Source organism: Amaranthus tricolor, chromosome 16 (assembly GCF_026212465.1).
Source record: "Amaranthus tricolor cultivar Red isolate AtriRed21 chromosome 16, ASM2621246v1, whole genome shotgun sequence".
Taxonomy (NCBI): Eukaryota; Viridiplantae; Streptophyta; class Magnoliopsida; order Caryophyllales; family Amaranthaceae; genus Amaranthus; species Amaranthus tricolor.
Window position 1 is genome coordinate 10261729 of NC_080062.1, and position 26318 is coordinate 10288046.

The 26318-nt window shown below is 35.5% G+C and overlaps 2 protein-coding genes across 2 annotated transcripts; both read left to right on the top strand.

Annotated features, from left to right (window-relative positions):
* The first annotated feature begins 14950 nt into the window (after positions 1 to 14950).
* Positions 14951 to 18082, top strand: LOC130802527 (uncharacterized). The gene is made up of 8 exons (XM_057666541.1): positions 14951 to 15005; positions 15340 to 15989; positions 16072 to 16191; positions 16236 to 16392; positions 16543 to 16692; positions 16786 to 16976; positions 17049 to 17878; positions 18064 to 18082. The coding sequence occupies exons 1-8, from the start codon at positions 14951 to 14953 to the stop codon at positions 18080 to 18082; spliced, it is 2172 nt and encodes a 723-aa protein (XP_057522524.1).
* Positions 18083 to 18193: 111 nt separating this feature from the next.
* Positions 18194 to 18956, top strand: LOC130802529 (secreted RxLR effector protein 161-like). The gene has a single exon (XM_057666542.1). The coding sequence runs from the start codon at positions 18198 to 18200 to the stop codon at positions 18954 to 18956; it is 759 nt and encodes a 252-aa protein (XP_057522525.1). The 5' UTR covers positions 18194 to 18197.
* Positions 18957 to 26318: the final 7362 nt, after the last annotated feature.

The following is a 26318-nucleotide window of genomic DNA, read 5'->3' on the forward strand; positions in this document are numbered from 1 at the left end:
TAGATGCCTGATAACTGTTGTTGTAAGAAAATTCAACTAGATCCAAGTGTTCATCCCATGACCCTTGCCACTCCATGGCAATAGCGCGCAACATATCTTCCAATATCTGATTTGTTCGTTCTGTCTGTCCATCCGTCTGCGGATGAAATGACGTACTATAAAGCAACGTAGTACCCATTGCCTGTTGCAAGATTTGCCAAAACTGTGACAGATACCGTGTGTCTCTATCGGACACAATAGTATGGGGCACACCGTGGAATCGCACGACATACTTAATGTAAGCTCGAGCCAATTGTTCCATCTCCCAACGACAGTTCATAGGGATGAAACGTGCTGATTTAGTCAAACGATCAACTATAACCCATAACGCATCATTACCTGCTTTCGTCCGAGGTAAACCCACAACGAAATCCATAGAGATATCATCCCACTTCCATACTGGTATCTCTAACGGTTGTAATAACCCTCCTGGTCTCTTATGCTCACTTTTAACCTTCTGACAGGTCAGGCAGCATGAGACATAATCTGCAATATCCTTCTTCATTCCAGACCACCAAAACATTAACTTAAGATCTTGGTACATCTTGTCACCACCCGGATGGACTGAAAATTTTGTACAATGCGATTCATCCAGGATACGTTCCTTCAAAGATTCCTCCTCCGTCGGTAAACACCAACGACCTTTGAACCTCAAGCTTCCATCTTCATGAATAAGGAATCCCTTCGCTGTTCCTTCCCGTGCCTGCTCCTTTAACTTCAACAGTTTCGGGTCTTTACCCTGGGAATTCAAAATTTCTTCAAAGAACGAAGGTCGAATAGCCAAGGCATTCAGACATCCCTATAGTTCACCTTTACGTACCACTTCCAAGTTCAGTCTAGCAAAATCCCGATGCAACTCTTCAACTCCGTCCAAGGCAGACAACGAGTGACTAGACTTCCTACTCAAAGCATCGGCCACCAAGTTCGCTCGTCCCTCATGATATATGAACTCCAGATCATAATCTGTCATCAACTCTAACCACCGACGTTGTCGCATGTTTAAGTCAGGTTGTGTATAGAGATATTTCTGACTCTGATGATCAGTGTAGATCCTACACTTAACGCCATACAAGTAATGCCGCCATATCTTGAGAGCAAATACTATAGCGGCTAACTCCAGATCATGGGTAGGGTAATTAACTTCATGTACTTTCAGTTGTCGTGATGCGTAAGCAATCACCTTACGGTCTTGCATCAACACACAACCCAACCCTTTCTTCGATGCGTCACTGTATACAGTATAATCCAACTTAGGGTCAAGTAGAGTAAGAACAGGGGCCGTAGTTAACTTTTCCTTCAAAGTCATGAAGGCCTGTTCGCATTCATCAGTCCATTCGAACTTCTTCTCTTTCTTCATTAACGAAGTCATGGGCCGAGCAATACGCGAGAAATCCTTAACAAAACGATGGTAATACCCGGCCAAGCCTAAGAAACTTCGTACCTCGGTGACGTTCTTGGGTGACGACCAACTTCGAACTGCCTCCACCTTCACCGGATCCACCGAAATACCTTCCTTAGAAACCAAATGACACAAAAATGATACCTTTTCCAACCAGAACTCACACTTTTGACAATTTTGCGTACAACTTGTTTTCTCGCAGGGTTTGCAGGAACCAAACGTAGATGTTTCTGATGTTCATCTCGGTCCTTCGAATAGACCAATATGTCATCAATAAAGATAACGACGAATTTATCCAAGTACGCACTAAACACTTGGTTCATTAAGCACATGAATGCAGCTGGAGCATTTGTCAACCCAAACGGCATCACGGTGAACTCATAATGTCCATAACTTGTTCTAAAAGCGGTTTTATGTATATCCCCTTCAGCTACTCTTAGCTGATGATAACCCGATCTTAAGTAAATTTTGAAAAGATCCTGGCTCCTCTCAACTGATCAAATAAGTCATCTATCCGGGGCAACGGGTATTTATTCTTAACAGTTACCTTGTTTAACTCTCTGTAGTCAATGCATAACCTCAAACTACCATCTTTCTTTCTCACAAACAGAACTGGAGCACCCCAAGGTGAAACACTAGGTCGAATATAACCCTTATCCAACAATTCTTCAAGCTGAGACTTTAATTCCTCCATCTCCTTTGGAGCCATGCGAAAAGGGGCCTTAGAAATCGGTCCCGTTCCAGGCACCAAGTCTATTGTGAAATCAATTTCCCGTTGAGGTGGCATACCGGAAATTTCGTTTGGAAAAACATCCAAGAATTCATTCACCACCGCAATATATCCTTTGGATCCTCCTTCTTCTTCCCTTCCTGGTGGATATGACATAGGTACAAAGGGTGTCCTTGCCTCACGAGCCGTTGCAATTCCAAAGTCGACACCAAATTCGTTCTGGGCCCCTTGGGAAATTTTCTATATCTAACGCTCTCCCCTCGTGGTCCTTCCAACAAAACCCTCTGCTTTCTGCATTCAATAGTGGCCTTATACCTTCCTAGCCAATCCATCCCCAAAATTACCTCTAAGCCTTCCATATCTAACACATACAAGTCACTAGGAAAGACAACTTTTCCTATCCTTAAGGGTACATCCTTATACAGTTTCTCACAACTGTACAATTTTCCCGATGGAACATCCACCGTATAAGGAACTTTTTCAAAGGTTCCCAAATTCAATTCGTTTACTTTACTCTTTGCAAGAAATGAACATGTAGCTCCCGAATCAAATAATACATTCACAACTATAGAATGAATGGCGAACGTACCTGTAACCACATCCGTCGCCTGGTCAGCTTCTCTTGCACTGACCGCAGATACCTTTCCACTCGCCGGCTGTACATTATTTCCTCCCACTTGATTTCCCCCGTGATGCATTTCCAACCCTTCAACCCGGTTTCCATCTACCCGGCCTTGTCCCCCATAAAAAGGTCGCTGGAACCTCTGCCCAGCATTACCACGATTTCCATTTCTCTTTTAACATGATATTCTGATCTAACAAATCAAAAAATCTACTTTGCACATCAATCCTAAAGGTATTTAGATATGAAATATGATCTTTATTCAACTTAAAGTCTTTCTCTAATTGGAGACACTTAGCTGTTTTTTCTTCCAACTTCTCTTGTGTTTCCAAAAATAACTTAATTAATTTATCCTTACTTAAACTGAATAGATGTTTAGGAGAAGAACTAGAAGACATTACCTCTCTTTCTTTAGTTTCTTCATGAGATGCCATGAGACACAGATTTGCAGTTTCTTCCTCTACTGGAACTTCAGTTTCAGCTTCGCTTTCAGTGTCACCCCAAGCTGCGATCATTGCTTTACGAAAATCTGTTCTGAAGTTTCCCTTCTTTGGCATTCTTCCAGCTTCCCTTGTCTTCCCTTTGCCCTTCTCATTCTTCCATTGAGAGCAATCCTTGATGAAGTGATCAGTACTTCCACATTTGTGGCATTCAAAATTTGTCTTCAAGTTAGCAGTTCCTCTTTCCTTATTATTTCTTTGGTTTCTATATCCGCTGTTCCTGAAGAATTTTTTGAATTTACGTGCCAACATAGCAGCTTCCTCATCACCAGCTTCTGATTCTTCACTATCATCCGCTGCCAGAGCCAGTCCTTTATTTCGGGAACTGTCAGCTGTTCCCAAATGCAGTTCGTGTGTCATGAGAGTAACACCCCGGCCCCTCGGACTGCTGGTGATTACTCATGCAGACTGTAGACTAGCCCCACAAACCAACACAAGTCTTTCTAGCGCACTTTGGCCTCACTCGTGCGCACCCGGGAAAACTTCCCAGGAGGTCACCCATCCTAAGATTGCTCTCCACCAAGCACGCTTAACTGTAGAGTTCTTAGCAAATGGGCTCCCTAGAAAAGAAGATGCACCTTGTTGATATGAGTAGTCTATCAATCCTTTTTCAAGCTAAATCTGGGGTATTACACTCACCCCCACTTAAGAATACAACGTCCTCGTTGGACCATAACTTCATGATCTTTTCCCCCGCTAGGTGCACTGAACACTATCAGCCACGGTCGCAGGGTTGCTCTGATACCATTTGTAACACCCCGGCCCCTCGGACCGCTGGTGATTACTCATGCAGACTGTAGACTAGCCCCACAAACCAACACAAGTCTTTCCAACGCACTTTGGCCTCACTCGTGCGCACCCGGGAAAACTTCCCAGGAGGTCACCCATCCTAAGATTGCTCTCCACCAAGCACGCTTAAATGTGGAGTTCTTAGCAAATGGGCTCCCTAGAAAAGAAGATGCACCTTGTTGATATGAGTAGTCTATCAATCCTTTTTCAAGCTAAATCTGGGGTATTACAATGAGTGAACCAACCAGCTCTTCCAAGTTGAACTTGGTGAATTTTTTGGACTCCTGGATGGCTGTGACCATAGCTCTCCAGCGCTCATCTTGTGGAAGACTTCTCAATATTTTCCTGACTTGTTCATCAAGGCGAATGATCTTACCAAGAGAGACTAATTCGTTCGTGATATTTGTGAACCTGGTGAACATCTCTTGAATGTTCTCCCTAGGTTCCATAACAAACCTTTCATATTTGGACATTAGGAGGTCAATCTTGGAGCGCTTTACATCACTTGTACCTTCATGGGTAACTTCCAGCAGGTCCCAAATCTGCTTTGCCGTTTTACAACCCATGATACAATTATGTTCATTTGGCCCGAGACCACAGTGAAGTAGCTTGATCGCAAAAGCGTTCATCTCCATCTTTTGAAAGTTTTCTTTTTCATACTCCGTGATTGGTTTTAGAATTGATTCATTGTTGGAGTTGATGATCGTCACTTCGAAATCTCCTATTTCAATTACTCTCCGTACCTGGTAATTTTCGGCCTTTATAAAAATTTCCATCCTATTTTTCCAGTAGGTATAGAATTTCCCATCGAACATAGGTGGCCTTTGCGTAGAGTACCCTTCTTCCATGCCTTCGTTCATCTTCAACATCTTCCCAGGGAACAGGATACTGCTCTAAGGGTTTCCTGATTAAATGAGGAACAGGGCTCTGATAGCAATTGTTGAAATACACGAAGATGGTCGAATGCAACAAGAGGGGGGGGGGGGGGGGGGGGGGTGAATTGTTGTGTATCTAACTTTACTTCGTTTTTCTTCTAATTTGCGAAATTTTAACAAACAAAATAAAGTTTAAACGTAAAAATCAAAAGATAAAAAGGAGACAAAGATTTTACGTGGAAAACTTCTTGGCCTAATAAGAAGGAAAACCACGACCCCCCGGGATTTCAAAATTCTCACTATGTTTTAGGCAATTAAATACAATTACATAAAACAGTTTGCTTCACTTGAAGCTTCTCTACTCTAGGCCTAATTCTCTTTCTCTATTCTCCCTTTCTCTTTCTCTATTCTCACGATTCTCTTTTCTATACCCTTAGACTTCTCATGAGTCTAATTACAACAAAAACACTCAATTACCCTTACAAGGCCAATTCTTAAGAAGATTAAAATTAAGTAGTTGCTCAAGAAAAATATAATGAATTAATTGGCATTAAAATAACTTTGAATATTTTTCTTAATTGATCTCCCTTAATGGACACTCTTAATGCCCTCTTCGCTTGAGCGTATCTTCCCTCGTTTATAAAGGGAACAGCCATCAGTGCACTCAACCCACGATTTCCATGTAGTGCACTCACCCCATGACTTCCACTTACTTACTTGCTCCCAAAGAAAATTGGGAAGTTATTGAAAGTAGAGGTGGAAAATGACTACGGTTCTCTTGTACGGTTAATAGTACATGAGTCACTAGGAAGATCCTAATTTATAGGAGACTTGTTCAAAGTAGAGAATAAATCTCTTGGGTGTCCGAATTTATAGGAGACTAATTCAAAGTGAGGAATAAGTCTTCTCCATATTTTTAGGCGTTTAAAAAACTTTTTGCCAATTAATAAATTAATTAAATTAAGCAACTAATTAAACTTTTAACCTTTTATATTAACCGAAAACTAAAAACGTAATTTTTGTAACTTCCAGTCAATGTCTTCTTCAGACCTGTATCGTGGGGAACAGCGCACTGTCTCCATCTATAACTTTCGTCAGGACTTTAAATCTAGGAACAGTAAACTGACTTCTAAAGCAATTGTCCAACTTCTTGGATATTTGAGACATGTACAACTTCCACGAACCAAGTCATAGGCTTCATCAACGATTAACACAATCGGATTTTTACCTACAAAACAATCTCTAAAATATGTTTGTTTATTTAAAAGTGAAGTCATCATCAAAACCTTAAGAGCCAACAGTAATGATCCAAAACTGCCATGGAAACAATAATTATAATAATCCAAACCAATCGTTAACCCCTTTGGGTAACATAACCAAACGTCAACCCCTTTGGGTGACAAACACATAAATTCTCAATTTCCAATTAATTATTTCATATTATTTGAGGTGTCTAATCTTTATGTGATTTACAATGCCTCGATTAGAAATGAAACAACACTACTTGCACAACCATATAAACAGTATGGTCTAAGCGTGTACCTTTAAGCACTGCAACCAAACAACGTTTAAGCACGATAAGAATTTCGCCCTCTTATGAATCGAGGTCCTAAATAACACACACACAAAACGGTCATGTATTAGAACGTGTTTACACATTTAATCTACTCCATACTACTAAGATATTACTAGGACTTGATAATTTTAAATGTTTTCATCCAATTTCCAAATATTCCAAATTTAATTTCTGACCAGAAACTTTATTGGCCATTTTGGACAGTTTAGAAAATTCAAATGAAAAATCCGACTTCACCACTGCGTCCGGAATGCATCAATTACCTTGGGTACCAAATTTCAAAATTTCTAACATCCAATTACTATTTTTAATTATTTCAAGCGTTTAACGAGTTTTTTTAACACATTGGATACATAAACCAATAACGGAAACGACTAACGTTTTTCGAATCGGCACCAATACCGAGACAACAGCTGCTGTATGGAACTCCCATTACGTTATTATTGTTTCTATTATTATTATATATATATATATTCATACACAAAAACCCCATCATCAAAGCATAAGAGGCATCAAAATAAAAAGAATAGGCCCATCCATAAAATCTTCAAGAGACTTAAAACTCCACAAATTATGATAATTAAATTAAATACTTAATTCTCTTAACAAATTAAAATTTTGTAGAGAATCATAAAACAAAAATCATCCTTCTTGAATCAAGACATATATATAAATACACAATCCTTCAAGCAAATCCAATTTTGCTAAAGGATTTATAACTCTTAGATGACTAAACTACTTGATCCATACCATTTAAATTCCTACTAACAAATTGTAATTTAGTTAGAGAAATGTAAAACATAAAAGAAATTTATTTAAATATCAATATTAACTTAATTCTTTTAACAAATTAAACTTTGCTAAAGAATATAAATCAGAAACATAACTCAATACTTTTAACAAAATTGAAGTTTATTAAAGGATTAGTAGAGAAAATTATATATAAAAGAAAATATATTCAATCCTCCTAAAAGTCATAGGATATCATCATACATAAAATATATTTCACCTTAGAAATCTTATGAATAAAATTTATAAATAACAATTCAACTAAACTTACCCTTTGAACAAAAGATTGGATTGAACAACAAAGTTTTTTTTTTTTTCTTGAGAATGCCGAAAACAAAAGGGAGCAAAGGAGAAGAAATTTTTCTGAAAGTTTTTTTGTTCAAGAGATGATTAAAATGATGATTAAGGATGCTTGAAATGCTTGAGAATTAATGAGGAATTAAGGACCCATCCTAATTAAGCCTAAAACACAATTATGAGAGGAGTTACAAAACTCCTCCCATACTTCCCCACAACCGGCTGCCTTCTCAAATTCCCCTTATATATATATATATATATATATATATATATATATATATATATATATATATATATATATATATATATATATAATATATATATATATATATATATATATATATATATATATATATATATATATATATATATATATATATTTTAATAATTATTCTATTTATTATAAGAGTGTTAAATCGGAAAAAGAACCCTACGCGATAACAACGTACGCAATAGAACTTGTCACCGTTAGAATTAAACCTACTTTATTATTTTTAATTAACTATATAAAGTAGTATAATTTATTATTACTTATTTATTTTATTTTGTTATACTTTATTTTATTATATTTTACTTATTTCTAAACCCGATAAATTACGAGGTGTTATATGTTGGATTGCCCAAAGGTGACATTGTTACTGCTTCTTTAATTGGTTCTGTTCGCCTGTGGGATAAAATCACTCTCACAGGAGTTTTATTTGTTCCTAATTTGAGTTGCAATTTGCTTTCTGTATCACAGCTTAATGACGATCTTAATTCTATTGTTCAATTTGATAATCAAATATATGTCATACAGGACCCAACGAAGGAGCTGATTGGGACGGGAACTAGAAGAGACGGATTATACTATTTTAGCAATACGGAATTTGTTCCTCAAGTGGCTGCAATTGAAGCTTCGTCCTTGGAATTATGGCATCGTCGTTTGGGTCATCCTTCCGAGACAGTAATAAAGTTGCTTACTCATCTTGGTAATAATAAAGATGTTTTAAATAAGGGGTGTGAAGTATGTATGCGTGCTAAACACTCTAGAGATAGGTTTCCTTTGAGTAATAATAGAGCTTCTAGAATTTTTGAAAAAGTGCATTGTGATTTGTGGGGGCCGTATAGACATGTCTCTTCTTGTAAGGCTCGTTATTTTCTGACAATTGTGGATGATTATTCTAGAGCAGTTTGGATTTATTTACTACTTGATAAAATTGAGGTATTTAAAATGTTTATGATGTTTGTTGCAATGGTTGATCGTCAGTTTAATCAAACAATTAAAATCGTTCAAAGTTATAATAGTAATGAATTTAATTGTTTGTTTGAGTTTTTCAATGCAACTGGAATAATTTTTCAACATTCTTGTGTGGGTACGCCTCAACAAAATGGAAGAGTGGAGCGTAAACACAAACACATTTTATCTGTTGCCTGAGCTTTGAGATTTCAGGCCAAATTACCTATTCATTTTTGGGGGGAGTGTGTCCTTGCCGCTGCTCATTTGATTAATCGCACACCAACTCCAATTCTACAAAACAAAACACCATTTGAAATCCTCTTTAACAAACCCCCATCCTTTGATGCCATACGTACTTTTAGGTGTTTGTGTTTTGCGCATAATCAGAAAACTAATGCGATATATCAGAAATAGAAGGAAGATCAAACATCGTATCAAATATCAGAAATAATAATACCTGTCGGCAGCTATACTAACCAAATAGGGCAACCTATTCATCACCCTTATACTTGGATCACAACAAATATTAGAGCTTCAATTTCCTCGTGTTTCACTTTACATGATTTAGCATAATTCAATAATTAGTCGCGAACATACAAACATATAATCAAACATACATTATTTATTTTATTATATGATCATACACTTTCTCCATAAAATATATCTCAAGAATATCCAACTGAAATCTCATTAGCCATATCACCATTTTAACATCAATTGGTGGCAACAACAATTAATATCATAAATATTTTTCTCCCAAATTCAATCGCAATTAAAATCATTATTAAAATAATAATATAACTTTCATCAAAATAACATATTATAAATTAAATATATAACAAAATAGTAGTAAATATAATTTTGAGAATAAAATATAAAAAGTAAAATATCATATAAAATCACGTTTCCCATTTAAACACATCAATTATCACTTAACACTTAATACTAACGGGATAACCCTAATTGAATGGACATTGAAAATTACCTTGTAAAATAGCCCTAGAATATAAATGTACGCTCCTATCAACTTTTATTTACGAACTTGATGTTTGAAGTATAATTGTTGTTTGTAATTTGTAGATAGAAGATAGCTAAAGATTAAAAAATACTATCAAGGTGAAAAAGAAATTGATAAAAATAGATGTAAAGAAAGACAAATGGTTGATGATAGAAAAAGAATAAGAATAAGAAGAAGAAGAAAGAAAATTTACGGTGAAAAAATTTAAACTGTAAATTTTTTAAGTTATAATAAAGAAATAGTGTTGCTTAGAATTAGAGAGAAGAGCGGAAAGAATAATGGAGTTAAATGAGGAGTTATTTTAGAAAGTGGGGGAAGTAAGTTTAATTTTCATTTTTTTTTAAGTAACCAAAGAGTTTTTCAAATTCAATTATTTTTTTATATTAAAACTACTCCTAAATTTTTGGGTTTTTTTAAATCTTATTTTAATTTATTTATTTAAACCTAATTTGTTTCTTTTTTTTTTTAAGTTTTAAACATATAATTTTTTTAACAAAGTTATTATTTTGTTTAAAAGTTTACATTATTAATTATTTATTTTCATATTTTTATTTTATTTTATTTATTTTAATTTTTATTTTTATTAAAATATCTCGGATATTACAAGGCTAATGCTAGTGAAAAATTGTTTGTATTTACTTTGTTGGTTTCGTGGGCTTTGTTTGCCCTTATGGTTTTAGCTATGGTAATGGCTTAGGGCAATAATAATCATTGCACTTTTGTTAATAATTTGTCTTAGAACATGATAGTTTTTGCTCCTATGTTAATGGTTTAGGGTAAGGATCAAGTTGTGTGCAATAATAATTGTTGTAATTTTTGCTTAGTATTAAATGTATTAACATTAAGATAAATTTTTTTTCTTTTTTTTCTTTGATGTAGGAATGCTTCTTAGTACAGAGGCTTTGATGTATTGACACTATATTCACAATGACAATTATATTGAAGTAATGAAGGTGAATGTCTTTTGGTGTAATTCTATTACTTCATCATAATTGTTTTGATACTAATTGCCTTCATTCTAACTGGTGAGTCTTAGTAAGCTAAGTAACAACATTATTTGCGATTGATGCTTAAGTTGGTTGAGATACAATCTCTGCAAAGGTGTGAGTGATTGACCTTGGTCTACCGACTTGTCCGGGCAACTGTACGAACACAAAGAAAGTCTAGTTAACTTACACAATGGAAAAATGATAAACATATGAGCTGATGACAATAAAGTTAACTTACATGAGTAAGACTACTTCCATTAGGCGTAGAAATATCACCGAAACCTTAAGGATTCTTGGAACCTGTATTCTTTCACCTCTAGACCCTCTTACACCTCTGGACCCTCTTCCACCTCTTGACCCAACACCATAATGAATTTACCTTCCATTTACAACTTATCTTGTTGGCTAAGTTGCTCTTTCTATTACATTATCAGGTACTGCAGATGTGGATGCCCCATCCTTTCTGGGTCTGCCTCGTTTTTTGTGGTTGTTGTGGTTCTTAACTCATTGGCACATTATCCTTGTTTGAACATTTTCTTTTATTATGTCCCTTAAATTACAAATGCTGCAAATCATTTTCATGCCATGCCTACTCAATCTTTCAGTTTTCTGGGGACTTTCATGGGATCTTTCCTCCTATTCATACGAGGTCTTCCTGGTCCAACTTTGCTAGGTAGTGTAGTTTTTAGGGTAACATCAATTCTTGGCAAAAATCTAGGGTCTTCTATTGGTGGAATGGAATAAGAGTATCCCCGTAAGTAGTTTTCCTTATTATACAAATGATTAATATATTTAACTTTCTTATGCACAAAAGTACGCAAGCAATAGCATGTCTACGTGGAATTCTAGTGCAATTCCACTTTGACACGTGTAAGTCTAAATCTTTAGATTGACACATTCCTTCCTTTCAGAATCCCATACTTTGCAACATCATTCTTGAAGTTTGCCCTACAAGTAAACCTTTGCCCAACTGCCCATTTGAAGCTTTTGAAATCAGTATTATCACCTATCAAAGGTCCCCTTCTCTTAATTGAAGGAATATGTCCGTAGACATTTCCGACAATTACTAAATATAAATATATAGGATATTTATCAAGATAATAAAGTTAATTATTATTAGTAATTGTATTTACTTGCTAGAGAATAAATATAATTGGTGGGTCAATAATAATTGGACCACGACTAATATAATTAATCCTATAAGGTCTTACAAAAGAATCAATTGAACGATAAATGACTCAGGCCCATTAGGAGTATGGGTTTGTGATCCAATTAGGTTAACAAAAGAATCAGTTTTTTTTTACCTAGGTTTTGTAATGGAAAACGTGGGATGATGGGGTGAGCATTAAACAGTTTTTTTTAGACTTCCTCTGTCTATCATTCTCATTGCAAAAAAACATTGAAAAACCAGAAAAAGCAAGAGAAACAATCTCTTCCGTTCTAGCAGACGTTGGTATTCAATTGATTCTGGTAGACTGAATAGAGGAGCAACGTTTGAGGCTCTATAGATTATCTTACCGCGCTAATTCTTGAGGATTTCACGCTACAAAGGTAATATAATCTTATCCTTTTATATGATTCATGTGTCTGATTATGTTTATGATCTTGAGATAGATGTTAGGGAAGCGTTTCCTGAAATTCCGCTTTTAAGCATCTAAGGTGATGCGTGTTTGGGTTGGAAATCTTCAATTTAATGTGAAGATTCAAACCAGTCTTCAAATCCACGCACTGTAACAACCAAACAAGCCCAAAACACACACGAAACAGTGATATGATTCACACAAACAGAACAATGTTTGTAAGGTGAATCTTGAATTGAAAGACTAGGAGTTTTAATCCTCCAAGGCCAACAGTTCCCTAAGTACAACCAAGGACTACTCTCAGTTGCAAAAGGTGATGATCTTGCACTACTCAAGATCGTTGAATGTTCTTACACATTCAAGGAGAAACAAAGGAATGAAATCCAATGCAATCTTATTTCTGAAATATCAAACTTAAAACTTGTTTGTTACAAGGCTAATGCCATCTATTTATAGACTAATGGGACGAGGGAAATACAATGAGAAGGCTAATGAGACGTCTAACTAATAATAACGGTCATAAACGAACACGTGCACCACATGTGCTCATTTAAAAGAATGAAAAACACACTATACTAAGCATTCTGATTTCTGACAGCAACTTGCTGACCAGGTGACCTTCCATACACTTTCTTGTGTCCTTCCAAAGGTTTATAATGGTCACTAAGAGTCTTGGTAGCAAGTTCCTAGTGCAAAGATTCCATTTCTACCCTTGTTGGCACAAGATACCATGAAACACGATCGGGCCAAAGTGTGCTAGGTCAGCTGGTCAGAACATTTCTGAAGTGCTGATCTGTTCTGTTCTAGCAACCTGTTGACTGGCTGACCTTCATAGCTGGTTTCAATGGGTTGTCCATCATGTATAGTAATGTCCTTGGGCCAAGGCATGAAGTTCCATGTACCAAGATTCCATTTTCATCTTCCATGGCCTCTGAATCCCTCTTGGTTAGGCTGTGTAAGGCGTGCAAGGTCAGCTGTTCGTCAGTTGTTGCTTTGCCCTGCTGTGCTTCTGTTTGGTGCCTTGTTTCTTCTTCTGTTGATGAATCAGTATCCTTGATTGACTTTGACTCTTGGTTTAGCTCTTTATCCTTGTTCCTTGTGTGAGTCATCATTGAACCATCCCAATATGGTTCATAAGGAGACCCAACAGTGGTATCAGTTAAGCCTAATTCATAATATTCATATGATCTATATTTCTCTGGAAAGTTATACAACAGTTTTTTTTGATTTTGTTTGCATGAAAATTGGAAATTTTATGTTAACTGTCTTGGGGCTTTGATCAGTTACGAAACCCACACACAATGAATTGTTAAAACACAAAATTTGTTCATTGTTATTGTGTTTTTCGTTAAGGAATTCAAGTATTTTGGATCGAAAATGCTTAAACCCTTTTTTTTCCTCCAATTCAATTTTAATTGCTAAAACACAAATTTGTTCAATTGGATTGAAATTTAAAAGCGAAAAACTTGTTTTTGCTGAAATTTGAAGCAATTTATTCACAAAGATTGTATATCAAGTCGATTTTGTTCGAATTCATCAAAAAAAAAAATAAAAAAAAAAATAAAAACAAAACACAAACCAGAGATGAATGCGTGACCACGGGCTGCTATGGTGGCTATGGTGGCCGGAGGGAGGCGCAGCTGCATGGCGCGGCATTGGTGAAGGTTGTAGAAAGGCGGGCTGGTGGCGCAGAGCAGAAGCCGCTTCTGTTTTGCCTGAAACGGAACATTTGGGCGGCTTCTGATTCTTTTCTTCCCTACCTGCTGATGATGATGAACCTACTGGTCCTTCTTCTATACAGCATGATGATGCTGGAAGATGAATTGGTGACCAACCCCTTTTTTTTTGGAATTATTCAATATGTGCAATAATCATTCATTGAGTCTTATTGTATTTATATAGTTTTTTTCTTCTCCTTAATATTGTCTCACTTAAATTAGTTAAGTTTGACTAAAATTAAAGGATATTTTATATGCTCTTAAGATAGTCTCACTTAAATTAGTTAAGTTTGACTAAACATAAAGGGTATTTTATATGTTAATTGTTATGACCATTTAGTTTGATATATTGCATTGTTAATGCCAATTATATTATTTGATATTATTTTGACATGTTATGACTAGTATGGCCCAAAACAAATATTTATATATAAAATTAGGATAGTATATACGATCTGCGAATCGTTTGTTTTGAATGTAATTATATACGATCTGCGTATCGTTAATTTTGTATTTTTTTTTATTCAAAGTATGTAATCAGAAATGAAAGGAGTTTCAAGGAAGGTGATCAATGGAGATTCATGGAAGCTTCATGAAGATTATTTTTTTTAGGGGCCATACTAGATCATTTTTTATTCATGCTTTTATTAGCTTTGAGCGTTTATTTAATTTTGATCTTTGCTTGCATAAGTTAATGTATTGGTTAAATATGCTATATGTTCACTTAATATTAACCATGTTAATTAACTTGAATCCCCATAAATAATATTGAGTTTTATTGTTTTTCCAAACAACACCTATAAGCCTTTGATAATGAGTAATACATTCTGCCAAAGCGAGGTATTGCTCATAATTCTTGGGATATGGGGTAAATTTTTTTTTGAAAATTTACAGGTTCATGTTTGGTTTCACTCAACAAAATCATCAAAAGACAAAGTTTTGGGTTTTGAAACTAAGAGATAGGATTAAACAAAATTATTAATCTATCTACTAAGAGTTATAATTAGTTATAATTAGTAAAACGTTTACTTACCTTAACTACTATAGTTAAAGGCAGGGCCAAAGTCCGTTTGACTGTAGTCGGAAAGGATCTTAGTTATTATTTATTCAAAAGGGGATTTTAAATTTTGAATAAATTATTAAACTTGTTTAATTACTGCTTATTGATAGACTATTAATTTTGCTTTATTACATTGTTGTAGAAATCATGTTTGGTTCGACTAACAACAACACTCCTGCTTTTAATTTACGCTGTGTCTTGGAAAAAGACAAATTGAATGCAAAAAACTTCCTTGAATGGGAAATGGCTGTGAGAATTGTTCTCAGACCTGAAGGAAGGGAAAGTGTTCTTAACACTCCACTCCCTGAACCCCTGCCAGAAACTGCAACAGCTGCAAAAAAAAGAGCTAGACAAACTCTCGAGGCCAATTCTATGCAAGTAACATGTCTGATGCTTGCTTGCATGGAACATGATTTTCAAAAACGTTTCAACAATCTTGATGCCTACACAATAATCCAGCAACTTAGAACAATGTTCAAAAAGAATGCTCGATTAGTGAGATTTGAAGCTAATTGTAAACTTTTGGAATGCAAACTGGGCAAGGGAAAACCCTTCGGACCCCATGTGTTCGCCTTAATAGGACATTTTCAAGTCATGGAAAAGTTGGGTTTTCCTTATCCCAAAGAGCTGGCCACTGATATTGTAATCAGATCCTTGCCAGAAACTTTTGATGCTTTCAGGTTAAATTTTTATATGCAAGGAGGGGAAGCAACCTTGCCAGAATTGCATGGTATGCTTGTTCAGGCTGAAAGGAGCTTACCCACTGAACCTGCACTGAAAGATGTGCTCATGGTCAGAAAGAATAAAAAGTTCAAGAAGAAAAGGGCTCCTAAATGGAAAGGTAGTTGCCACTAATGACTCCTCCAAACCAAAGGCTACTCCAAAGGCTAAAGTAGCAGCACTACATGAGTGCTACCACTGCCATAAGATTGGCCATTGGAAGAGGAACTGCCCCGCTATCTGGAAGAAAAAAGGTCTGGTGCGTCATCTTCAGGTATATATGTTATTGAAATGAATTTGGATACTTCTGCTTCTTAGGTATTTGATACTGCCTGTGGGTCTCACATTACCAGTAATGTGCATGGTCTAAAAAGAAGTAGAAGCTTGAGCAAAGGTGAGGTGGATCTCCGAGTCGGCAATGGAGCAAGAGTTGCTGCTTTAGCTGTAGGAGTTTATATTTTGACATTACCCTCTGGTTTAATTTTAGAACTAAATAATTGTTATTATGTTCCTGCCATCACCAAGAACATTATTTCAATTCCGGTTTTGGACACGGAAGGTTTTTCATTTACTATTAAGAATAATTGTTGTTCTGCGTATTTAAATGATATGTTCTATGTTTCAGCTAAATTATTAAATGGGTTATATGTGCTAGACTTAGAAACTCACATCTATAACATAAACAGCAAGAAACGTAAAACAAATGATTCAAACCCCACTTACCTATGGCATTGTCGATTAGGCCACATAAGTTCAAAACGCATAGAGAAACTTCGTAAAGATGAAATTCTAAAATCATTTGATTTTGAATCATTTGGTGTTTGTGAGTTTTGTTTGATGGGAAAAATGACAAAGTCATCTTTCACAGGTACAAGTGAAAGGGCCAATGACCTCTTAGCTCTCATATATACTGATGTATGTGGACCTATGAGTACCGTGGCTCGGGGTGGTTACAGCTACTTTATAACCTTTACTGAAGATGTAAGAAGATATGGATATGTTTACCTCATGAGACATAAGTGGGAGTCCTTTGAAAAGTTCAAGGAATTTCAAAATGAAGTAGAGAACCAACTTGGGAAGAAAATAAAAGCATTACGATCCGATCGTGGTGGTGAATACTTGTCTCACGAGTTTGATGATCATTTGAAAAATCGAGGCATACTATCACAATTGACTCCACCAGGAACACCACAATTAAATGGCGTCTCTAAGAGGAGGAATCAAACTCTATTAGATATGGTTCGGTCAGTGATGAGTCTTGCTGATCTTCCTATTTCATTTTGGGGATTTGCATTGGATATAGCTGCATTCACACTTAATAGGGCACCTACCAAAGCAGTGGAAAAGACATCATGTGAGATGTGGACGGGAAATGTTCCGAAGTTGTCTTTTCTAAGGATTTGGGGTTGCGAAGCTTATGTAAAACGTTTAATATCTGATAAACTAGCACCTAAATCTGACAAATGTCTTTTTGTGGGTTACCCAAAAAAGACAAAGGGATACTACTTTTACAACGAAAGCGAAAACAAAGTATTTGTTGCTCGCAATGGTGTTTTTCTAGAACAGGAATTTATTTCTAGAAAAACAAGTGGGAGTAATGTATATCTCGAAGAAGTTCGAGATGAGCAACAAATGGATAAGGTTAACACCTCATCAGAGGCGCCCCAACATGATAATGCCCAGGAGGAAATGCATTCAACACACTTACCTCCTACCGCCCCAAGTGGAGAAAATCCACGCGAAGTCACTCTACCTAATGAGGCAGAAACTTCTCTTGTTGTTCCCCTACGTAAGTCTAGTAGGACAATAATTCCGTCAAGAAGATACATTGATTTCCTTTTGGCAGAAAACTTTGAAATAACCATGTTAGAATCAGAAGAGCCTACTAGTCACAAAGATGCTTTGGAGAGTCCTGACTCCGAAAAATGGCTTGAAGCCATGAAATCTGAAATGGATTCCATGTCTGAAAATCAAGTTTGGGACTTGGTTGATCTGCCTGATGGGGTAAAACCCATTGGATGCAAATGGATTTTCAAACTGAAAACAGACAAGGATGGAAACATTAGTGTTTTCAAAGCAAGGTTGGTAGCAAAAGGTTTCAAACAAATTCATGGCATAGACTATGATGAAACCTTTTCTCCAGTAGCCATGCTAAAATCCATTAGGATAAAGATCTATAGGGATAGATTGAGGAGACTTATTGGACTAAATCAAGAGACTTACATAGATAAGATTCTCACAAAGTTCAAAATGGAAAACTCCGAAAGAGGGTTTATTCCTATGCAACATGGCATTAAACTTTGCAAGACTATGTGCCCATCGAGTTCAGAAGAGTTCAAGCGTATGAATAATGTTCCTTATGCTTCTGCAATAGGATCAATCATGTATGCTATGATATGTACTCGACCAGATGTTGCATTTGCTTTGAGTATATGCAGCAGATACCAGTCCAATCCAGGAGATGCACACTGGATAGCAGCGAAAAATATCCTCAAGTACTTGAGAAGGACAAAGGATAAATTTCTGGTATATGGCGGAGCTAATGAGTTGTTTGTCACTGGATACACTGATGCAAGTTTCCAAACTGACAAAGATGACTTCCGATCCCAATCTGGTTTCATATTTTATCTGAATGGAGGAGCTGTGAGCTGGAAGAGCTCCAAGCAAAGTTCAGTTGCAGATTCAACAACGGAGGCTGAGTTCATAGTAGCAGCTGAAGCAGCAAAAGAGGCTGTTTGGATTAAAAAGTTCGTTAGTGAACTGGGTGTAGTTCCTAGCATTGAGAATGGCATGAAGTTGTATTGTGATAACGAAGGTGCTATTGCTCAATCCAAGGAACCTAGATCTCACCAAAAATCCAAACATGTTGAAAGAAAATTCCATCTTATTCGAGAAATTGTTGGAAGACAGGATGTAATAATAAGTAGAGTTGATACCACGGATAACATAGCAGATCCGTTGACTAAACCACTCCCTCAGCCGAAGCATGAGAGTCATACTAGGTCTATGGGGCTTAAGCATATAGGAGAATGTCTTTAGGTTGTTTACATCATGTTTGCAATTATAAAGAATTCTGTTTACCATATATTTGGAATGTTTATCAATAATATAAATAGTTTGTTTCTTATTTAATTGCTTGGTTTAGTATTAAATAAAATGTCTATGTAATTTGTGTTTTCAATAGGATTATCGGAAACGTTTCGATAATGGAACCCTATAAGTGAACTGAAATCACAATTTATCTAATGTCCCTAATCTAAATCACTAAATTGGACATAAGTGATTTATTAAAGATTAGCATGTAATTAATTGATAGCTCGGTTCCATGGGCTATGGAAACATAGAGATGTTTAATTGATTACATGGATACATACCTGATGCATTGAGACTTAACCTAATCTGATTCGAAAGGGTAGAATCAAATCCTTATATTTAGTGGATTCCTTAGACATGAGTATGCCTTAATCACTACGAAATAATTAGTTTAACCTTGACGCTGTTAAACGTCGTGCTGTAATAGGAGGCTATAAAGGCAGTTATCAGGTGGGCTAAGAATTGAGTGGGAGTTATGGTCATACAAGAATGAATAAGTCCTCCTATGTGATAGGATTGGTGTGTAGGCCTCTTGATGAGCGAGAATTGAAAATTGCATGGCCATGCGGAATAAGATTAAATGGTTAATCCTCAGTTGAACAATTCGAACTCAGAGATCAAGAAACATAATTTGAGAAATAACACTGTGTTGTCAAATTTCACATGAAGTGGCTTAAGGAATTTATAATTGTGCAATTGTCTTCGGACAAGTGGGAGATTGAAGGAATATGTCCGTAGACATTTCCGACAATTACTAAATATAAATATATAGGATATTTATCAAGATAATAAAGTTAATTATTATTAGTAATTGTATTTACTTGCTAGAGAATAAATATAATTGGTGGGTCAATAATAATTGGACCACGACTAATATAATTAATCCTATAAGGTCTTACAAAAGAATCAATTGAACGATAAATGACTCAGGCCCATTAGGAGTATGGGTTTGTGATCCAATTAGGTTAACAAAAGAATCAGTTTTTTTTTTACCTAGGTTTTGTAATGGAAAACGTGGGATGATGGGGTGAGCATTAAACAGTTTTATTTAAACTTCCCCTGTCTATCATTCTCATTGCAAAAAAACATTGAAAAACCAGAAAAAGCAAGAGAAACAATCTCTTCCGTTCTAGTAGACGTTGGTATTCAATTGATTCTGGTAGACTGAATAGAGGAGCAACGTTTGAGGCTCTATAGATTATCTTACCGCGCTAATTCTTGAGGATTTCACGCTACAAAGGTAATAAATATGATTCATGTGTCTGATTATGTTTATGATCATGAGATAGATGTTAGGGAAGTGTTTCCTGAAATTCCGCTTTTAAGCATCTAAGAAGACCCAACATTAATCTCATCACCACCAAACGCTTAATCACTGCCAAGGGGTGTCTTAAGATCATAAATATAACCATAATTAGAAGTCAGTTCACCATCTTCAGTTTCAGATCTATTTTTTGGTTTCCATGTCTACCCAAAGCAGCTTCTTTTACACTCTAATTGATGCATTGGCAAGTTTAGCAACAGTACCTTTAAAGTTATCTCTAGTTACTACAAACTCTTCATCACTTGAACCCTCAATATCTTCTAATTCATCAACTAGATTAAATTCCTTTAACTCATCATCTAATTAATTCATTATTTTTCAATTCATCCTCTTACTCAACATCTTCACTACTCACACTATCATTAGGGTCTATTTCATAGTCCTCATCTTATGAACTTTTATTAATAGATGCATTACCCTCAGTTGCTTTATCCACAAGCTTAGACTGTATTACAGGCACAAATGTGTTTGAGGCAATACATAAGACTATTTTCAAGGATTTTTTTGTGGGTTTTCATGTGGTTAATATGATCATTAGTGCTTACAGTTGAAGCTCCTATATTTAAATGTGTTATGACAGGAAGTTCAGGCTCTTTATTGTTTTTTTTGGGTGTTTTTGTGGTCAACAATAGTATCCAACCATATTTCCCCTTTATTAGTAATAGGTGGGGTTATTTGGTTGGGATGGAATGGAAAATTGTGAAGCACATACATATCCAATACCCTATTTTGAACTACTACATTATGCAAATAGACAACATCATTCTCCCCAATTATTTTCCTTAATCCATCCTTCAAACTAAAGGCTGAAAGCAAATAAAAAAGCTCATCTATCCCTTTATCTTTATTACTCTTGGTAACTAAATTCAACAAATAATCCATGAGCAAAAGAAAAATGCAAATCTTGGTAGATGAACTTCACGAGAGATCCTCAAGCCCTTAAAACAGAAGCCGCCATTGAATAGTGCGAGAATTTGATTGCAAGAAAATGGGTTGAAGAGTATGTACAATTGCATGAGAGAAGTGGACGTTAGATGAATAAACATTAACTGTTTTGAAAGGAGTAAATAATAGCAGTAACTGATAAACTGAAAAAAATAAGTGTTTTCCCGGTTGCCAGTCATTTAGCCCTTGTTTTTTTGCAAATAGGCATCAAAGGTTAGCCCTTTGTAGAATAAATTAAAGATTGGCCCTTTATTTGCAGATGGGCTAAAAATTAGCCTTTTAAATGCAATTTTTCCTATTATGTTATAAAAATCGTAAATTACTCGATTCAATTAACTTTTAGAAAGGCTAAACATGACATGTTGATTAATTTTATTTACATGTAAACCAACATCAACCAATAAAATTTTATCTCTAACGGGGCTTTGTAAGGATGACACGTGAAATTTTTCAGTCTTTTTATTATATTGTATAAAAATTTCCCTCTAACCGGGCTCTATAAGGATGACACGTGGTATTTTTCAGTTAATTTATTGATATTGTATCATATGATGATATGATAAGTGGGTTTATTTAAAAATAATCTATAATTAGGTTTATTTTTAGTGGATTGAACAAATATTAGTTTATTTTTGACAATTTACCCTAATAATAATAATAATAATATAGCTTCTAAATGGCCAACCTTTAGCTCGTTTGCAGATAAATGACTAACCTTACATTTATTCTACAAAGGTCCAACCTTTTTCTCATATTTGCTACGAAACAGCCAAATGACTTATAACCTGTTATACAAGTTACTTTTGACTTTTTTGCCTTAATTTTTTAAATCTAAAAAACACAAAAATAAGGAAAAAATAATTACCCAGCCTATCTACCAAACAACCACTGCCTACTCTACCCCTTCAACCACCACCACCACCGCCGCCTATTCTAATTTGCTTTTTTCGATTCACGTTTCACGTAGAGATTAGCAAATCATGTGACGCCGTAGACCGAGCATGACAGTTACCCAACTTAAGAGTAATTGTTATGGAAAGTTCATGTGCTAATTTTTTGCTTGGCTAGAACTAGACTGGAAATGCGTTGTAGATTTAGTTGTCCTATCAGTAACACAAGTCAAAATGTCTTAGTCATTTAATAAGAGTTGTTCTAAGTGTGATGTTGGTTTAAGGGATTCTGTCTTCTTGCTCAAGGAAAACCTAGTGTAAGTTATTGACAGTTTTGGACTTTTGGTCATAAAATGTGTTCAAACATGAGTTATGGGACTGTTGTTTTGCATTATTCTCGTACTTTATTTATTGCTACTATTTACCATGTTAGATTGCAACTCATTCACTTGTCATCTTATAGGTTTGAAGCACATGTGGAGATTCATGTTGGGTTTATTGATGAGGAGGATGATGAGCAATGGATTGAACATATGTTAGAATATGTTGCATTTCTTGGTAGTATCACTAGTGGAAAAAAACGTATTTGCTGCGTATCATTTGCTGAGGTTTTTGTATATACGCAGCAATAAATAGGAAAAAGAATTAGAAAAAAAAACAATTAATTGCTGCGGTTTTAAGGTGTGACCGCAGCAAATACTCAGTAGCACAATTAATTGCTGCGGTTATGCTATGGCCCGCAGCAAATAAGTGCATATTAAACTAAAAAAAAATAAAATAAAATATAAGCATTATTTGCTGCGGTTATTGAATGACCGCAGCAAATAAGTATTAAAAAAAAATAAAGAAAAATTTTAAAGGCAGGCAGAACCAGCTCTGCAGCTCGCCTAAATCTCCGCGGCACGCTGAGTATCTCCTGACTTAGCAAAAAAAAAAAAAAACAAAAATATTATTTGCTGCTGTTTTTTAAGAAGCCCACAGCAAATAGTTAGTTTAAAAAATATAAAAAACGCGTTTTGACGTTCAATTGCTTAAACCCTAAAATAACTTTCTTCAAAAATCCACGACGACGACTGTCTTCTTCTTCAAGCTCTTCAATTTCAGAAAATTTCTTCAAAAACCCACGAAAAATCTCTTCAAGTTTTTCAAGTCATACGACTCTACTGTGTTTTCATTTAATTTTGTTCATCATCTTCCAATCCCAACGACTTTGTTTAAGTTCTTCAAGTTCTTGTGTTGTTGAAATTTGTTGCTTCAATAACCACCCATTGTACGAATTTCCTTCTCCATCTTTGTTTATGTTCTTCAACCCACCATTGTTGTTTTTCCATCAAAAGCCACGAAATTAGGGTTAGTCTTGTTCTTTGTTGAAATACACGAAGATGGTCGAATGCAACAAGGGGGGGGGGGGGGGGGGGGGTGAATTGTTGTGTATCTAACTTTACTTCGTTTTTCTTCTAATTTGCGGAATTTTAACAAACAAAATAAAGTTTAAACGTAAAAAGCAAAAGATAAAAAAGGAGACAAAGATTTTACGTGGAAACCTTCTTGGCCTAATAAGAAGGAAAAACCACGACCCCCCGGGATTTCAAAATTCTCACTATGTTTTAGGCAATCAATTACAATTACATAAAACAAATATGCTTCACTTGAAGCTTCTCTACTCTAGGCCTAATTCTCTTTCTCTATTCTCCCTTTCTTTTTCTCTATTCTCACGATTCTCTTTTCTATACCCTTAGACTTCTCATGAGTCTAATTACAACAAAAACACTCAATTACCCTTACAAGGACAATTCTTAAAAAGATTAAAATTAAGTAGTTGCTCAAGAAAAATATAATGAATTAATTGGCAAATTCATGAACAAAATATTTTTCTTATTTTGATCACACCTTAAGGACACTCTTAGATGGATATCAGTTTAGCGTAGCTTCCCTTGTTTATAAAGGGAACAGCCATCAGTGCACTCAACCCACGATTACCATGTAGTGCACTCACCCCATGACTTCCATTTACTTACTTGCTCCCAAAGAAAATTGGGAAGTTATTGAAAAATAGAGGTGGAAAATGACTGCGGTTCTCTTGTACGGTTAATAGTACATGAGTCATTAGGAAGATCCTAAATAATAGGAGACTTGTTCAAAGTAGAGAATAAATCTCTTGGGTGTCCGATTTTATAGGAGACTAATTTAGTGAGGAATAAGTCTCTTCAAAAACTTTTTGCCAATTAATAAAATAACTTAATTAAGCAACTAATTAAAATTTTAACCTTTTACATTAACTAAAAACAGAAAACGTAATTTTCGTAACTTCCAGTCAGTGTCTTCTTCAGACCTGTATCGTGGGGAACAGAGCACTGTCTCCATCTACAACTTTCGTCAGGACTTTAACTCTAGGAACAGTAAACTGACTTCTAAAGCAATTGTCCAACTTCTTGGATATTTGAGACATTTACAACTTCCACGAACAAAATCATAGGCTTCATCAACGATTAACACAATCGGATATTCACCTACAAAACAATTTCTAAAACATGTTTGTTTATTTAGAAGTGAATTCATCATCAAAACCTAAGAGGCCAACAAATTCCCCCTTTTTGATGATGACAAACTTTATAAACAAACTTAAGTATACTAGAGTAAAGCAAATGTTGAAGAGCATGTTAGAGATTAAAACAACTCTTCTTAACTTAGTAAATATAATTTACCAAGCATATCATAAACCAACTTACTCTATAAAACATAATATCAAATATGTTTTAAAATTTTCAAAAATAATTAAACTAAGAAGAACTAATATAAAATAGACTAACAAAAAGTATTAAGTATTTTCAAGAGAAACAACTTTAAAACAGTTAAACCAAAACAAACAATTAACCAAAATAACCGTAATGTTAAAAACACACTTAAAAAAACAGAATGTTTTAGCATAAACATAATTAGCATGTAGCAGCATAATCCTTGCACACAACACAAACACATTATCTCCCATAATTGAATCAATTGAGATATGTAACTGTCATTTCACACAGCTCCTCTTAAGTTTGTGCATTCTCTTCCCCCTTTTGTCATCAATCAAAAATAAGATAAGGAATATCAATCCTCAGCACAAAACATATAGAATTTTCAGTGATGAAAGCAAGAAACCATAATAAAAGTAAGTGCCATGAACAATAATCAAACCTGCATATAGTTAGACGTCACAGACCATTAATAAAAGCAAAGAAAAGTAGCAAATGTTCAACGTAACAACAACAATGTACCCCAGATGGTACAAAGTAAAAAGTGAAATTGTTTGTGAAATGCAACAGCCATACAAATCTTAAAAAAAATATAGGGAGAGGGTTCAAGGGGCAGTCTCTTCTTCATCCACATATTCGGTCTGCACTTCTACGGTATCCAACTTTACACCAAGACGATTTTCCATCATGGTAAGTTGATCAACAATTGAAGCGAGTGAGACACGAACTTCATCTTGAAAAGCACTGAATTGAGACTGTAGGTCAATGAGCTTGGAGAGAACAGAATGTGAGGAAGCTGTAGAGATAGGATCAGCACAACCAATACCAGGAGATGATGGAAATGGTGGTGGTGTAAAGTGAATAGGTGATGGTGGTGGTGATGGAGTTTGATGTGGTAGTGGAGTGGTTGGCTTGGGAGAGAGAGGTTCATTTGAAGTAGGCTCAGGAATGGTTTCAGAAGTGGTATCATCAACCATTGCAGCCTTTCGTTTTGAAGCAAGCCTTCTACTCTTCCTTTGAATAGCTTTACCCTTCCTCCTTAATGCAATCACAACCTCTTCATCACTGGAACCATGACAGAGATCATGAGGCACTTCTTCTCCTAAAGCTTCTTCCTCTCCTTGTTCCCCCTCTTTTCTTGCCCCCTCTTCCTGTTCCCCTTCTTTTCCTTCTTCTGTGGGAACAGGCCCTTGTTCTTCCTCCTCTACTTCCTCTTCCTTTTCTTTTTCATTTTCTGTTTCGTCTTCATTTTCTTTTTCTATTTTTCTTCTTTTTCTCTTTCTTCTCCATTTTCCTTCTTTACTTTTACTTCTTTTTCAATTTCTCCTTCTTCTTCATCCATTTCCTCCTCATCAGATTCTACATCAATTATTTCTTCTGATTCATTTATTAACACCCCTTCATCATTTAA